At 34.8% G+C, this 15072-nt stretch overlaps 2 protein-coding genes across 3 annotated transcripts; one reads left to right on the forward strand and one right to left on the reverse strand.

The window, feature by feature from the left end:
* Window positions 1-10710: 10710 nt before the first annotated feature.
* On the forward strand, window positions 10711-12844 carry LOC113324374 (annexin D4-like). Of its 2 annotated transcripts, XM_026572694.1 has the most exons (6): window positions 10711-10850; window positions 11011-11183; window positions 11554-11772; window positions 11890-12111; window positions 12207-12278; window positions 12362-12844. In XM_026572694.1, exons 1-6 carry the CDS (start codon window positions 10811-10813, stop codon window positions 12569-12571), a joined length of 936 nt encoding a protein of 311 aa, XP_026428479.1. In that variant the 5' UTR covers window positions 10711-10810; the 3' UTR covers window positions 12572-12844. The 2 variants fall into 2 exon arrangements, with proteins under 2 accessions (XP_026428479.1, XP_026428480.1); XM_026572695.1 differs by lacking the exon at window positions 10711-10850 and having other exon boundaries at window positions 11025-11183; window positions 11526-11772.
* A 182-nt stretch (window positions 12845-13026) lies between these two features.
* Window positions 13027-14291, reverse strand: LOC113324335. Its single transcript, XM_026572651.1, has 3 exons — window positions 14259-14291; window positions 13573-14115; window positions 13027-13470 (listed from the first exon to the last, which is right to left on the reverse strand). Exons 1-3 carry the CDS (start codon window positions 14289-14291, stop codon window positions 13027-13029), a joined length of 1020 nt encoding a protein of 339 aa, XP_026428436.1.
* Between the last annotated feature and the right edge of the window lie 781 nt (window positions 14292-15072).

Genomic DNA, 15072 nt, shown 5'->3' on the forward strand with positions numbered 1-15072 from the left:
ACCTCACTAGGTGAGTCATGCTTAGTCAACATGACACCTAAGCAACATCAAGTTAATCTAAATTCCCTGATTTAACTCTAATCATTCCTTAATCTGGAAAAAACTGGATCCAGCTTAGATTAGAACTAAACATAGATTAACTTAAACAAAACCTGATTTGTTGCTAAACTAACATAAAGTCTAACATCTTCCACTTTGGTTTGCGACAAATTCTTTACTGAAAACCGCAGGCTCAAGATAGAAGCACGTTAGCATTCGACTATGAAGACCTACACATCATTAAATTAAAATGCATACGCCATTTCCACAATCAGAAAACTAAGACGTATAACAATCTTAAGCTAAGCTTTATGCTTTCATTTGATCTTTACACCTCAAGATGTTGAGATCATAATATCTGATGCTAGACATTTTCACATGATCTCAAAAGATCGATCTACCAATGTTTCATTAAAGAAACTTCCTTATCCTTATTATTACAACTGAGATTGTATCTCATTCGAGACGCTTCTTTAGGTCTTATTCAAAAGACTTCTTTTGTCTCGAAATAGTCGTTCATATCTCTGCTAGGAGATTTCTTTATAATCTTAATTTAAGATATTTATCAATGTCTCATTTAAGAGATTATGATAAATGTCTCTGTTAAGAGACTAATAAGTTTATGACAATCTCAATTGAGATCCACCAATGTCTATGTTAAGAGACTACCAAAAGTTCTTTATGATCTCAAACGACTTCTATACCGCCAATATCTCAATAATAAGGAGACTATAGTGAATAATCACAAAACAGATCTGCTAATGTCTCAATTAAGAGACTACAACAAATGATCTACGCTAATATCTCAGTTAAGAGACTACAACAAACAAAATACGCTAATATCTCAGTTAAGAGACTACAACAAATGTAATACGCTAATATCTCAGTTAAGAGACTACAACAAACAAAATACACTAATATCTCAGTTAAGAGACTACAACAAATGTAGTACGCGAATATCTCAGTTAAGAGACTACAACAAACAAAAATACGCTAATATCTCAGTTAAGAGACTACAACAAATGTAGTACGCGAATATCTCAGTTAAGAGACTACAACAAACAAAAATACGCTAATATCTCAGTTAAGAGACTACAACAAATGCTAATATCTCAGATAAGAGACTACATCAAATGTAATACGCTAATATCTCAGTTAAGAGACTACAACAAACAAAATATGCTAATATCTCAGTTAAGAGACTACATCAAATGTAATACCCGAAGAGACTTTCTGTGCTCAATATGAGCTATGTCGACTTCTTGTACTCAATATGAGCTATGTCGACTTTTTCTAATGTTCATGACAAAATATAAACAAGGACCAGTGTAAATGATAAGAAAAAGAAAATTGTCACACTCCCACTGTTCTTTAGAATTCTGCCATTGTTTATACTTTATCATTCTTTATTTAGATAGTATGAATTTCTTACTAAGAAATAACCATCTTTGTTTAGATGATATGAACTATATTGTCAAGACAGTAATCATCTCTTCCGGTAGATGGCATACTTCCTGTAACAACTTTTGGAGTAAAATCATACATATTAAAAACTTTAGAACAAATTCACTACCATCATAAGTCACCTTTGGGTAAATCCATGATACATGAATCTCAAATTGCTAAGTAAAACTTTTACATAGCATATAACAATGTATGAAATATGATTCATTTTAAATGCTATTACTAGTATGAATTTTCTTTGGGTAAATTCACAAATAGCTGAAATGAATCACCGTCAAACCATAATATACATGCTAATTATCATTTAAACAACTATACATGCAAACGAAATAGGTAGCATGTTTATTAACAAATATAACATCTTAAACTCGAACTAAGACTCGGTATCATCGCAAATCACCTTTGGGAAGAAAATACGACATACATGAGTCTTATGCATGTTTAAGACTAACATCTCATACCAAGTGAACAGCAAAACCATTAAAACCTTTGGGCCAATGGAGAAGTTGTCACTATTATGAGACACGATTCATTCACGATTTTACAAGCATAAACCACCTTTGGGTTGATTCATACTCATGACTTTAGAATGAATCATAAGCAAACCATAGCAATCACATATTTATTCTCATTAGAACACTTTCAATACTCTCAAAGCATCACTTTGGAAATACTTGTCGAGTAATGAAAGGCACAGATTTTTTACAATTACAATTCTTTAGAAACTGAAAAACAAACGACATGGTTACATAAACTAGTATACTATGAAGTTCAAATCCGATCCTTGAAGAAAATATACCTTCATCGCGACTGCTGAAGTTCAAATTTGCCCCGTAAATGAAAAACATACCCGATTACTGTAATAGAATGACTTAGAAATTGAAAAATCACATGGAGAATATTCTTCAATGACTAGGCAGCTCGCCCATATGAATGCCCAACCCCTGAAAGCTCCGCCATTCAGAAGCTTTGCAGCTATGTCACCTGCTAGTTGTTCCTTCCATATTGCACCTATAAGAGGAACAACACCCATTACAACCCACATACTAGACCAGCAATTCAACCCATCTATTGTAAAAATTCAAGGATTGTTTTCCGGCAGGAAACTTCCCCACGACTCGATCAAAATAATCCAGCCACGACCCAAAAGTCTCTGGACTAATGTTTGCACGTCGATAAGTATGGTCACCAACTCTCTTCCACTGATGAGCAACCTCCATTTTCTAGAATCACCACTGCACAAGCTGTGCGATTCTTGATAATGACTATGTAACAGAGTTTCACCTCATTATACAATGCACTGGGATCATCCCTTGCTAGTAAAAACTCTTATATGCACTCCAGTTTGTTACGTTAAGCACAGACGTGAGTAACTGTTGGTCGGAAAAATTCTCACAACATAGAACTGACATTAGAGTGTGCACACATTCTGAAGACCCAGCTGTTAAATCAAGCACAATTGGAGGGGTCTGCATCTTTTCCAAGCTCGATTTCGCACTTATCATAAGCAACTCCAAGCACAGTAGCAGGCCTTGCAAACTTGGCATCAACAAAATCTGGAGGGCATGTGACAAGAGATACCTTTAATTCAATCAATGCGTGTCCTGGTAAGCCATCCATACTACCCTTTCACATTATGACTGACATAAGCATTCCCATCACACTTCGACAACCAGCAATAGGACCATCTGAATCCTTAAAGGAGGTATTTAAGGGTGCATGCATAAAAGCTTGCCTTACATAACCAACAGATCTACCCCACAAGTAAACAACTTCCATCGTAAGTCCAAATATAAAGAACTGGAATGAATGAACTGCTTTCTTGATTTCATTTTGCTCAGTAACATGAAGTTACGCATTCCGGAACTATTGCGCGCTGATATCTTCAAGAAGATGAAAACACCAGGAGCAATTTCCCACTCCTAAGGACCATCCCTTCAGGTTGAGAAGAGTACTTCTCGCATCCATTGTCAGAAAAGTAACATCTGCATTTGTAACATGGATCTTTCATCCATAAGATTAATTTGATCTGAAAACAATCAGATTTTTGTGGTTGCTTGATAAGTTCTATTTAAAACTTTTCTGGATACAAGTGCAGGTCCACAGCAGTGAAAAGCTTCACGGAAGTATTAGACATATCAGACTCAACAAAACTCGAGTAGTGGTAGAGGCCTGACAAGTTTATCTTTTATCTTTTTTTGATATTCCATGCAAGGATATGTAGCTGATGTACAAGAGCATCCAATGATGACCCACTCGCCATAAATTTAATCCTAACTACACAACCATATATTGGTTTGATTCCCACAGCTCCACAAGAAAACGCTGGATGTCTAACACACTACACTTAAAGCAAAAACAGCCTTGCAAAAACAGCTACAACTGAACCTTCTGATGATTCTACAGGTACCCCAATAACATCCCATTGATTTGTTGTCACCATAGACGATACTGGATCTGTTGTGCCGCAATCTGAAGTTTGGTGCTTGATTCAACCAGAACACCAACGACAGTAGCAGAAGTCAATGGAAAACACACAGAACAAACAATTACATCAGGTAACTGAATTAAAATCGAAATATGTATATCCCTAGTTGAAGAACATGAAATTATAACTAGGAGAAATAGAAGTAGAGTGTTGGAATTTCAGCTTCATAATCATCATTTAGTAACATAAACATGATCATATAAATACCCATATGCTGAAAAGATACTACCCTAGCATTCTCATATTCTACAATCTATAAAAACGCTTGTACAGCTACTAATTCATATTAGAAACTAGAATAAATCATCTTCTTGGTTCTAATTTGGATATATCATTAATATGACTACAAAAATAAACACAGTCACTACAAGTTACTTCTGAATTAGGCAACATGAATAAGAGCTATACAATAACATAATACACAACAATATACATGTTCTGTAGAAGGAAATAAAAGCGTATCAAAATTGAATAAGGTTAAATGAGTTAGCTTCTACTTCTATTTCCTCTTACCCAACAAATGGGAATCATAAAATTCTGAATATATAAATATGAAAGAGGTTAGAATAGGGCTTAGTCATTACTTGAGTAGTTATGTGTCATTCAACCTTTCCATCATTAGTTGGATAACACCTCACTAGGTGAGTCATGCTTAGTCAACTTGACACCTAAGAAACATTAAGTTAATCCAAATTCCCTGATTTAACTCTAATCATTCCTTAATCTGGAAAAAACTGGATCCAGCTTAGATTAGAACTAAACATAGATTAACTTAAACTAAACCTGATTTTTTGCTAAACCCAACATAAATCAAGCTTGCTGTCAAATTCAGCCGCACAAAACTCTTGATTTCTAGTCTACATTTAGTCAAGTCTCGGACTAGGATTAGAAGTGTGTAGTTGAGTATTAGACATCATGAATCACCTATTGAAGATGGAGATCAACCGAAGACATTTGGAGAACTTCATCAACAAAATATGTGAAGACTGAACCAATCTATTTACTCACATGATCACCATTCTATTTTTGTGAGACTAAGTCGTATGACTACGTGGACTTTAAACATTGCATAGAAGAAGTTTCGAGTCAAGCTAGTCCTGTTGAAATCTCGAAATATGATTCAAGCAATAGTCATTCATATACTTGATGAATTTAGTTAAGGACAATTTATTGTTTGAGAACTAAGTTATGATTCAAGTTGATCATTTGAAAGTTGCCCGAGCAATGATATTTGTCATTGATGTCACTTTGGAATGTTTCGAATTGATTATAACATAGATATAGAACTACTGAAAATCTGGATACAGGAGGTACATGCACCCAATACACGCACCAATGTAACTGTATTAGTTCTGGATCAGTGGTACGCGTACCACCGTAGCTCTGGTTCAGTAACGACTCATGGAACACGTACCTAGTACGCATACCAAAACAACCTGAGTTTGTGAATTGGCTTATGGTACACGTAGCCAGTGCGCATATCAAAATAGCCTAAGTTCGGAAACTGACTTACGGTACACGTACCCAGTATGCGTACCAAAATATTCTGTCCGAAAAATTGCCTTAAGGGTACATGTACCTTGGCAGTCTGAATTCACAAATTGGGTTGGTACACATACCATCCTTGCTGAATATTTTCAGATGCATTAAAACTATTTTCTACGATACGTTTGGCATTTGATTAACTCTCGAAAACACCTGTAAGACATATTTGATCACTTAATCACTTGTGATTGTGTATCGAGATTAAAGTCTAAAGTGTTAAATGAATATAGCTAAGTTTATGGTTCAACTTAACCGACCATGAACTATCATTATACATGGTTCAGTTACGGCTGACCATACTGTATATTCTAATATGTGATTTCAAGTCTAATTCCTCACATGCTTACATAAAACCCTAACCAGTATTTCATCTAAACAGAGAAAGTGTTTGCTTGATTCCCAGGCTACCTTAGCTTGAATCATAAGCGACCTTCGATCTTGAAATTCTTTAAATAAAGAGACTCAAACAACTGAGTTGTTCAATCCCTGATACTTTAGTGTGTCCTAGTTGTATACTAGAATCGTCCTCTATTAACGTAGGTTTCCTATGAGAAACATAATTAGGTTACGACTTAAAGACTTCACTAGGTCAGAATACCTTTTACCTTGATTATTCGTGTATCTTGATCTTGCTTTTCTGTTATCAAGGTTTTCGTTATCTCTTTCAGGCGAGATAGATAAAAATCACAAACTCTTCGTCTCGGGCTTTGTGGTTCCACAACATGGATATCTGATAACGATTCTTAATTAAACTCGTCTAAGATTGTTCTTGTGAGGTGGTTAATAATCTAGGCTGCTCTTCGGGGGTCATAAGTACCAGCTTTGTGAGGTTTTCTAGCTTTGGTACTGAAAACAGATTTCCCCACCTTGATCTCACAATCTAAACGGAAATCAAATAAGCTTATTTGTTAAAGGCATATTGGTATCAAAAGTCTTCACCTAGGTTGAAGAAACTCTTAAGCTGCAAAGGACGTCAGCTAAGGGAATCAATTGCGTAGAACCTTGCGAGGTTTAAGAGACGTATGGAGTGCAACTATAACTGAATCTCTTGGAAGGTGGATTCGATCTCAATTACATTCCAGTCCGAAGTTCTGATAGTATGCTAGTGTCTGTAGCACCTTAATACAGCTTTGTGTTCAAACCTGGACAAGTTCCCGGGTTTTTTCGGCAATTGAAGTTTCATCATTAACAATACTTCTTGTGTCATGTGATTTTCCTTTTTTCGCATTATATTTTTTATCTTTATAATTGGATTATCACAAGTAGTACGTAATCAATCGTAGTAGATACATCCATCTTGATTGTGATCGATTATAAGAACTTGTTCTTGTAGAATTTGTATCTTGAAAGATGGATAACAAGTTTCATACTTGGCAGAATTCCGATCCGGTTATTTGGTTCGATTGAACTTGGATATTGATATTTGGAATCTTCCAAGTACTCTTACGGTTATATCAGGTTCACGGGCTCATTGTCTGTAATATTGATATTTGTGAGAGAAAGATATATAAACTCTTTATACAATTTTGTTCAAGGATCATTAAGTTGGTTTATTTGGAATAATATTAAGTTTTTGTCCATACAGGTTCCCAAACAAAAAAGTTGGTGGCGTACTTGGTACCCCCTTGTTTTTAGTTTGATTCTAATAGTTACACCCTATTTCCACTTTAATTATTTTCTTGTTATAACTGCAAATGTCAGTCTGTATCAGCTTGTGCACGTGTCATTCATCTGGTGTTTGTTTGTTTGTTTGTGGTTGTGAGTGTCCATCTGGAGAGTATATAAACTCTTTGTCTGTAAATCTGAAATTTATTGAGATTTTTTTGTTCATGAAGAGAATCTTTATTGTTATCGTGGTATCAGAGCAAACTCGATGAATGTTTCTTCACTTTATGAATGTAGTTTTTCTTCTTCTTTGAGATCAATCTCAGTTGATTCTTTCGAGTGTTTTTTCATTATCAACAATCTCATTACTTTTTTTTTAATGAGATTCACTCGATCTTGCTCAATCTTTTTCTGGAAATTCTAGATTTCATTTTCTTGGTCTTTTTTTCTGTAAATCTCTTGATCACATTATGTTTTTCAAGTTTCTTGATATACTTGTTACTAATGGAAATCATTTAATCGTTAAAGTTCAACTAACTCAGTTAACAAGTATCATCACTTAAGTTGAAAGAGATAATTATCTAACTTGGAAATCACTAATTCTTGTTATTCTTAAATAATTTCGTGTTACTTATTACATCACTGGTGCATAGGAATATCTGGAGGAATTTACTTCTCGTCACAGTACCAATAATAACATTGTCAACCTTGCATTCATTTTGTGGAAAAATGAAGATTCTACCACTATTCTCTGCCTCAACTCAACTCTGGCAGATTCAGTTATTCCTTATTTTGCAGGAGTCTATATCTTCTTATTAGTTATGGCATAGTACAGAAGCAACATTTTCTCAAGTTTTGGCTACTCACACTATCCAACTTCGTACCAAACTTCAATATTTCAAGTTGAAGATTACTCTATCATTACTTATCTGAATGAAACCAAGAAAGTAGTTGATGCTTTAGTAGTTGTTGGTTCAATTCTAAGTAATTGTGAAACTGTGGTTAATACTCTTTCTGGATTGAGCTCATCCTTTGATGCTTTCCTACCTCCATAAGATTTATATATCCATATGTTACAAGTTTTGAGTTGCATAATCTTCTTCTAAGTGAAAATATTATAATAAAGTCCAGATTCAAATCTCTAATTGCAGATTTATAAAGTAAGGTTTTTCTCGTTCCAGGGGGTATAATCAACACTATACTCCCCAACATTGCAACATAACTTTCATGGTTCTCATAAATGATGAGAGGAGGACATAGTCTGAATTATAAAAGAAGAAAAGTTTTTCATCCCACTTTTCGTGGAAGTTTTCATCATTCAATGACAAGATTTGCTTCTCCAAGTTTGACCCTCTAATCATTTACTTGTTATAACTGTAACAGTCAGTATGTCTCAGCCTGTGTACGTGTCAGTCATCTGGTGGTTAGTTTATTTGTGGTTGTACGTATCTGTCTGGAGAGTATATATATAAAATCTTTGTCTGTGTTGTTGAGATTGATTGAGATCATTTCTGTTGATGAAGAGAATCTTTACTGTCATCTGATAATAAGTTGGTCAATCAAAAGAGTGCTCAAGACATTAGGAGGCCAAGTTATTGATCAAATTAAATAAAACATACAACGGGACAAGAGGCAACCTCCAAAAGAAAGAAAAAAGAAGAAAAAAAGGTATTAGCTAAATGCCTAAATCTAAATATGGATAAAACATCTTTGTCCAGTGGATTAAAATCTTTGTTTAATAGTATTAAGAAACTCCAAGCACTTCTTCTATAAAATACGAAACCTTTAAAGTACTTAGTGTCAAAATATTTCTCCCTCTGTCCAGATTACATAGGCGTAATTTTGGATTTGACTTGTCGAATTAGATAGGTAGAATTGTAATTCCAATGTGGCTTTTGGATTTAACTCGCTTACATATTTCTCGGAATATGTGTTGGCAAGCTTTCGCTTCGACCAAGTTCATCTTATATTCTTGACGAAAATCAAAAGATGATCATGTAAAAATTGTCGAATAACATCTTACATAGTTTGTGTGATACAATCATTTGGTATAGACTTGATTATTGAGAATAGGTCAAGAATAAATTAAAGAAAGAAACATGAAGTTATGAAGAAGGATTTTTTTCCTTAACCTAAGATATTTGAAACTCCTCATATATAACTTAGATGAAGGTAGTGATTATAAAGTCACACTCAGATCAATTACGTCATAAATGTTCAATCAGCCTTGTATTCCCAGGCCACCATCCACACTAAGTTTTATTTATCCATAAAGAGGAGGAAGCCACTTGACTTCCATAATTTTACGAGCTATCCCACCTTTTTTATTGGGTATACCAAAGAACACTAATGTATATAACCAATGACAAAACTAAGGAGCACCAAAAATTCTAAATATGGCCCAAAATTTATTTATTTTCATGGTAATTAACCATTACAACCCCAACTATTGAAAATTATGAACGCTATTATTTAATTTGGACAAATTACTTCGCTTTTCAAGTGTTTTAGCAAGTATCATCACAACCACCAATATATTGTGATTCTGGTAGATAAAAGATGCAGAAATTTTTCTGTAATAAGGAAAAAATAAAATGTCCTCTAGAAATTCGATCACCTCACGGTACTGTTTTACTCCATCCAGATTTTCCATCCTGCTTCCGTCGATATGCATAATTCACTCAAAACTTCATGATCACACGATTATAAACGTTGTAAATGAAAGAGTATGATCTTGGCAAGATATCCTCCAGCTAAAATATTAATCAGTTAGGTAGGAACATTAGTGACAATGCCAGATCGGTGATAAAGATGTATGGGTTTGGCTATCGTTCACACTCACAACTGGCATTATTTTTATATTGTTTTGATTGAAAACTACTGGCATTATTTTGCAGATTGGACAAATAACTCGACAAAAAAATTATTGAATCTTAGCTAAACAAATCGTTACAAGGGATGCGCATGTCGCACTTCCTACATCTTCTAAAGTCCTCTCTGGTAGAATTATAAATGTGTCATGTGTGGATATTTATTCCCAACTACCACCTAATATGCATGAATCGCATGATAGAGCATTTTTCTAGTAAGCTTAGAAAGGACAAAATATAAAAAGCAGAATTACCACAACAACTTTGCGTACACCGTGACAAAGAACCGTGGAATGCATCGAGAGGGGATGGACGGTCCCATATAAACCTTCTCTGTATTGGTATAGGGATGGGCAGAAGTGGATCCACCACCCCCTCTCATACGGTGCATTTCATAGTTCTTTCTTACCGTGGGTTAATCATTTCTGTTACCACAAAGACTCTGGTTTTACCAGCCGTGACTAATAACGCCACTGCGACCATTATGGTTTTACCAGTTTCTCTAATTCAAAACGCTCGTTTTAAACTATAGTTATTATTATCGCTATTATTAAGTTTATGCAACGTTACATCGTAAACACTGACGAGAAAGAAACTGATTGGTGTGGGGAAGGGGAGAATTTACTTAGCTAGAAACGGAAAGTGTTTATTACCGAAGATACCCTTGATGATCTATGTATAAAACTAGTAGCTTCAAATACAAAAACATATCTCAACATCTTCTCTCTTATTGTCTAAATTTGTCACAGGCACATAAACCCAAACACACACACACAGAGAAAATACATTTTAACTCGATATGGGTGATGAGATTGGGGTTCTCACAAAGGCTTTCTCAGGTTCTTTCTTTTCCTTATTATCATTTTTCTGTTACTTTTTGTTAATTCGTGGAAATTTCCAAACAAGAATTTGTTCTGCTACATACGAAATATACAGAAAGGAAATTCAGTCTCATTTTTCCTAAGAATTCAAATTGTTGTGATATTTAATTCCTCGCAGGATTTGGAGTGGATGAAAAGTTAGTAATCTCAATACTAGGAAAATGGCATCCAGAAGAAAAGAAATCATTCAGAAAAGGATGCCCTAATTTGTTTCAAGAAGATCATCGTGACTTTGAGAAATGGGATCAGAATTACATCGCCACTCTCGAACATGAATTTGCAAGATTCAAGGTACTGCGCATTTTCATTTTTCTTTATATTCATGTTTTTCTTCTTCTAAAAACTCTAGTTTCTAAATTCGAACCTTAATCAAAGTGTTAATTATTTGTCAACCCTTTTGGTCGGATCCCACACAACACAACTAGACCATTTCATCGTAGCTGTACAGTTACTACGGTATAGTAAATAATTTGAAATTAGAAAAAATATACAAGGGGCTCCCTGTGAGGCCCAATAAGACATTAAAGGCCCGAAAGTCATACAGGATAACATCTAAGCCCATTTCAGTTCCAGTATCTTAGTTTTGGCGCATTATTTTTTCTTTTGAATTGAAACTTTCAAAAATCAATGTAGCACTATAATGATATGGTTGGACAAACAGCAAGCTATTGTGCTATGGACAATGCATGCGTGGGAAAGAGATGCAAGGCTAGTAAGGGATGCATTGAGCAAGGGTGCCCACTCATACAACGTACTCATTGAGATTGCTTGCACTAGATCATCAGAAGAGCTTTTGGGGGCAAGGAGGGCTTACCATTCTCTTTTTGACCATTCAATCGAGGAAGATGTCGCCTACCACATCAATAACAGCAACCGTAAGGTACGTACAACTCAATTGTTAGGTTACGCAACTACAGTAATAAACGAGAAATTTGTAATATCAGCTTTGGATTTCACATTTCGTAGCTTAATATATGAATTTTGACAATTTCTACAGCTATTGGTAGCGCTGGTGAGTGCTTATCGATATGAGGGTGCAAAGGTGAATGATACGATAGCCAAATCAGAGGCAAAAATCCTTGGAGAGGCCATTAAGAATGTGGATAGGAACCCCATTGAGGACGATGAAGTTGTAACGATACTTTCAACAAGAAGCAAAGCTCATCTTAAGATTGTTTTCGACCATTACAAGGAACTATATGGTAACGACATCCATGAGGTATATTAAGATAATCCTGCTTACCATTTTAATTCAAATACACATTCATTCTCCTTTGAGTTTAAAAATGATATGATTTTATGGGGATTTAACAGGATCTACATGATGAATCGATCTTGAAAGAAGCAGTTCTTTGTCTTACTTCTCCCCAGATGTACTTCGCCAAGGTATAAAATCGTATGGATATCTCTTTCTTTTTTATTTATGTTCTTAGTTGCATACAATTTCATTTTTACATGTTGAAATGTAGGTACTGGACATGGCCTTAGCAATTGGCGCCAATGAGAACACAAAAAATGGTCTAACTCGTGTCATAGTAACTCGAGCTGATACCGACATGAAAGAGATCAAGGAACAGTATGTTAACTTGTACGGAGTTCAGTTTTTGAGTAAAATTGAAGAGCTAACCAGTGGAAACTTCAAGGATCTCTTGCTTGCGTTGATCCAAAGGTCCGAATAATGAATATGAAAAGAGTACAACAAAATATCGAATTCTTTTACCAAATGTAGTTTGATGTATTTCATGCTTTCTGGTGTCTTTTATTGTTCAAAAATTCAATCGCCTAGACTGATGGCCTTGAATGAGTCTGTTCTCTTTTCTTGGTATTGTTTCTGATTATCCGGTTTGTTATGGCGTTTGATGAGTATTTATGAATCACAAGTCTAAATGGCGTTTGATGAGTATTTATGAATCACTAAGTCTAAATAATGAAATCACCTGGATTTTATCGAATTATGTTTTCCTCCATAACGAGCATGGATTTTCTTATTATTTTTTTTAGTAAAATTTAGACTCCATACAAGAGGAAAGCAAGAGTTAGAAGGAAGTGGCGTGTTCTTTTTTTAGGAAAGAAGAAATATATTAATAAGCAAGCTTACAAATTGTTTTTATCCTGATTGATTCAATCAGGCACATTATTTAACCAACAAAAACAGATTGTTTGGGCTCTTTGCTATAGAGTCTGCAATGTGATTTACTTCCCTATGAGCATAAGTGCAAACCCATTTAACTGATGTAGCCTTCCCATTCACAGTTGCTATAATATTCTGACAATCTCCTTCCAAGTGAATCTTTCGCCACCCATTTCTGCATGCCCATTGTACTGCTTCTAGGAGAGATTGCGCTTCAGCTTGCTCTGGATCAATGGCTAGAGATGCACCTCCTCGCAGTCCATAGTTGTTTGCTGCAGAATCTCTACAGATCAGTCCCCATCCTGATAGTACAGTTTTAGCAATAAAGGAAGCATCAAAGTTTATTTTGTATATATCATTAGCATGAGCCTTCCAGATCTTATCAGTTATTCTCAGTGTATTATTGCTACTGTTTTGTATATTTTTAGCACTAATCCAGTCCTCTATCTGCAAGACAATATTGTTTGCAATAGTGTTACTATTAAAAGGCTTGTTATCAAAAACTGTATCACATCTAACCTTCTAGGTTAGCTACAATATAAAACTAACACTCTCATACATACTAAAATCCTTGGGTACAGAAATGTTTGCTTTTAAAAAGAAACTACACATCCACTTATGTAAATCTAGACCCTGAAGGATAATAGTTAATCTAGAGTTAACTGCATCCCATATATGTCTGACATGATGGCAATCAAAGAACAAATATTGAATAGTTTCAAGGTTACCATTATAGATAGCACGACTACTATCTTTATGTCTAGTGAACCTAGCAAGTGTATGTTTAGTAGAAATCCAACCATGTAGGAATTTCCATATGAAGTATTGTATCCTGGGAGATAGTTTATATCTCCAAAAGGTTTTCCAGCAAATGTCTAAGTTGTTCTTAGTTGGCTTAACATCTAAGTTTTCATTCAATATGGAATTGTAAGCAGATTTTATAGTAAACACTTCATTGTTGGAAGGCTCCCATCTTAGCTTATCCTTACCTGCAATAGGAATTCTTATGTCAGTAATCCTTTTAACAGTATCTTCATCAAACAAAGCATTCAAAATATCAGTTTTCCAAGACTTAGAGTCTTGGTCAATGAGCTGGTTCACAGTTTTCATATTAGCAGAACTAAAGTGAGTATTTGGAGGTTTATGCATATTTGGAATCCAAGTATCTTTCCAAATTTTCACAGAAGTACCATCACCTATTTCCCAAGTGTAGTATCTTTTTATTATATTCAAACCTGTTCAAATGCCTTGCCAAATCCAAGACCCATGTTTGTTCACAATATCAGTTAAAGGATTAACATCATGAAAATATTTTTCCTTCATAATAACAGCCCATGGCTCATCAGGATTGGTAATCATTCTCCAAGCAAGCTTTGTCAGCAAAGCCAAATTCAACAAATCTATTTTTCTTATATTAAGGCCACCTAATTCTTTAGGTAAAGAAATATCATTCTTACCTTTAGGGTAGTAACCCTTGACATTTTTTTTTCCCACCAGAATTTCATTTATATGCTATCCATCTTTTCTGTCAGTTCCTTAGGCATAGGGAAAACAACAAGATGGTGACTGGCTAGACTACCTAGAACAGATTGGGTCATCACAGTCTTTCCTGGTGCTGCTAAGAAAATAGACTGCTAAATATCAAGCCTACCTTTATAACTGTCTAGAAGATGGACAAAAGAATCATATTTTCTTTTTTGAAGTAATAGGGGAACTCATAAATACTTCTCATTCGGAGACATTCTTTTTATTCTAAGGATGTTTGCTATATCATTTTTCACAGCAGTTGGAACCTTAGAACTAAAAGCTATAGCAGATTTATCAAAATTCACAGCTTGGCCAGAAAATTTGTTAAATTGGTCTATCAGAGTGGACATGTTTCTAACATCTTTCTTCCTAGCTTTTATGAAGATGAGACAGTCATCAGCAAAAAAAACAGGTGAGATATGGAAGGGCAATTCTTATTAGCTTTATAACCATGAATGAGATTGTTTTGTTCAGCAATTATTAAGCTCCCAGAAAGACATTCCATGCATAAGATAAACAGAT

This window comes from Papaver somniferum, chromosome 11, assembly GCF_003573695.1.
Source record: "Papaver somniferum cultivar HN1 chromosome 11, ASM357369v1, whole genome shotgun sequence".
Taxonomy (NCBI): Eukaryota; Viridiplantae; Streptophyta; class Magnoliopsida; order Ranunculales; family Papaveraceae; genus Papaver; species Papaver somniferum.

Bases quoted from the DNA above. Each gene is read 5' to 3' on its own strand.
- LOC113324374 (XM_026572694.1), top strand. From the start codon at position 10,811: ATGGGTGATGAGATTGGGGTTCTCACAAAGGCTTTCTCAG. The intron at 10,851-11,010 runs GTTCTTTCTTTT...AATTCCTCGCAG, and splicing joins TCTCACAAAGGCTTTCTCAG to GATTTGGAGTGGATGAAAAG. The intron at 12,112-12,206 runs GTATATTAAGAT...GGGATTTAACAG, and splicing joins ATGGTAACGACATCCATGAG to GATCTACATGATGAATCGAT.
- LOC113324335 (XM_026572651.1), bottom strand. From the start codon at position 14,291: ATGGGTCTTGGATTTGGCAAGGCATTTGAACAG. The intron at 14,116-14,258 runs GTTTGAATATAA...ACTGTGAACCAG, and splicing joins TTGGCAAGGCATTTGAACAG to CTCATTGACCAAGACTCTAA. The intron at 13,471-13,572 runs GTTAGTTTTATA...ATTGTCTTGCAG, and splicing joins ATTTTAGTATGTATGAGAGT to ATAGAGGACTGGATTAGTGC.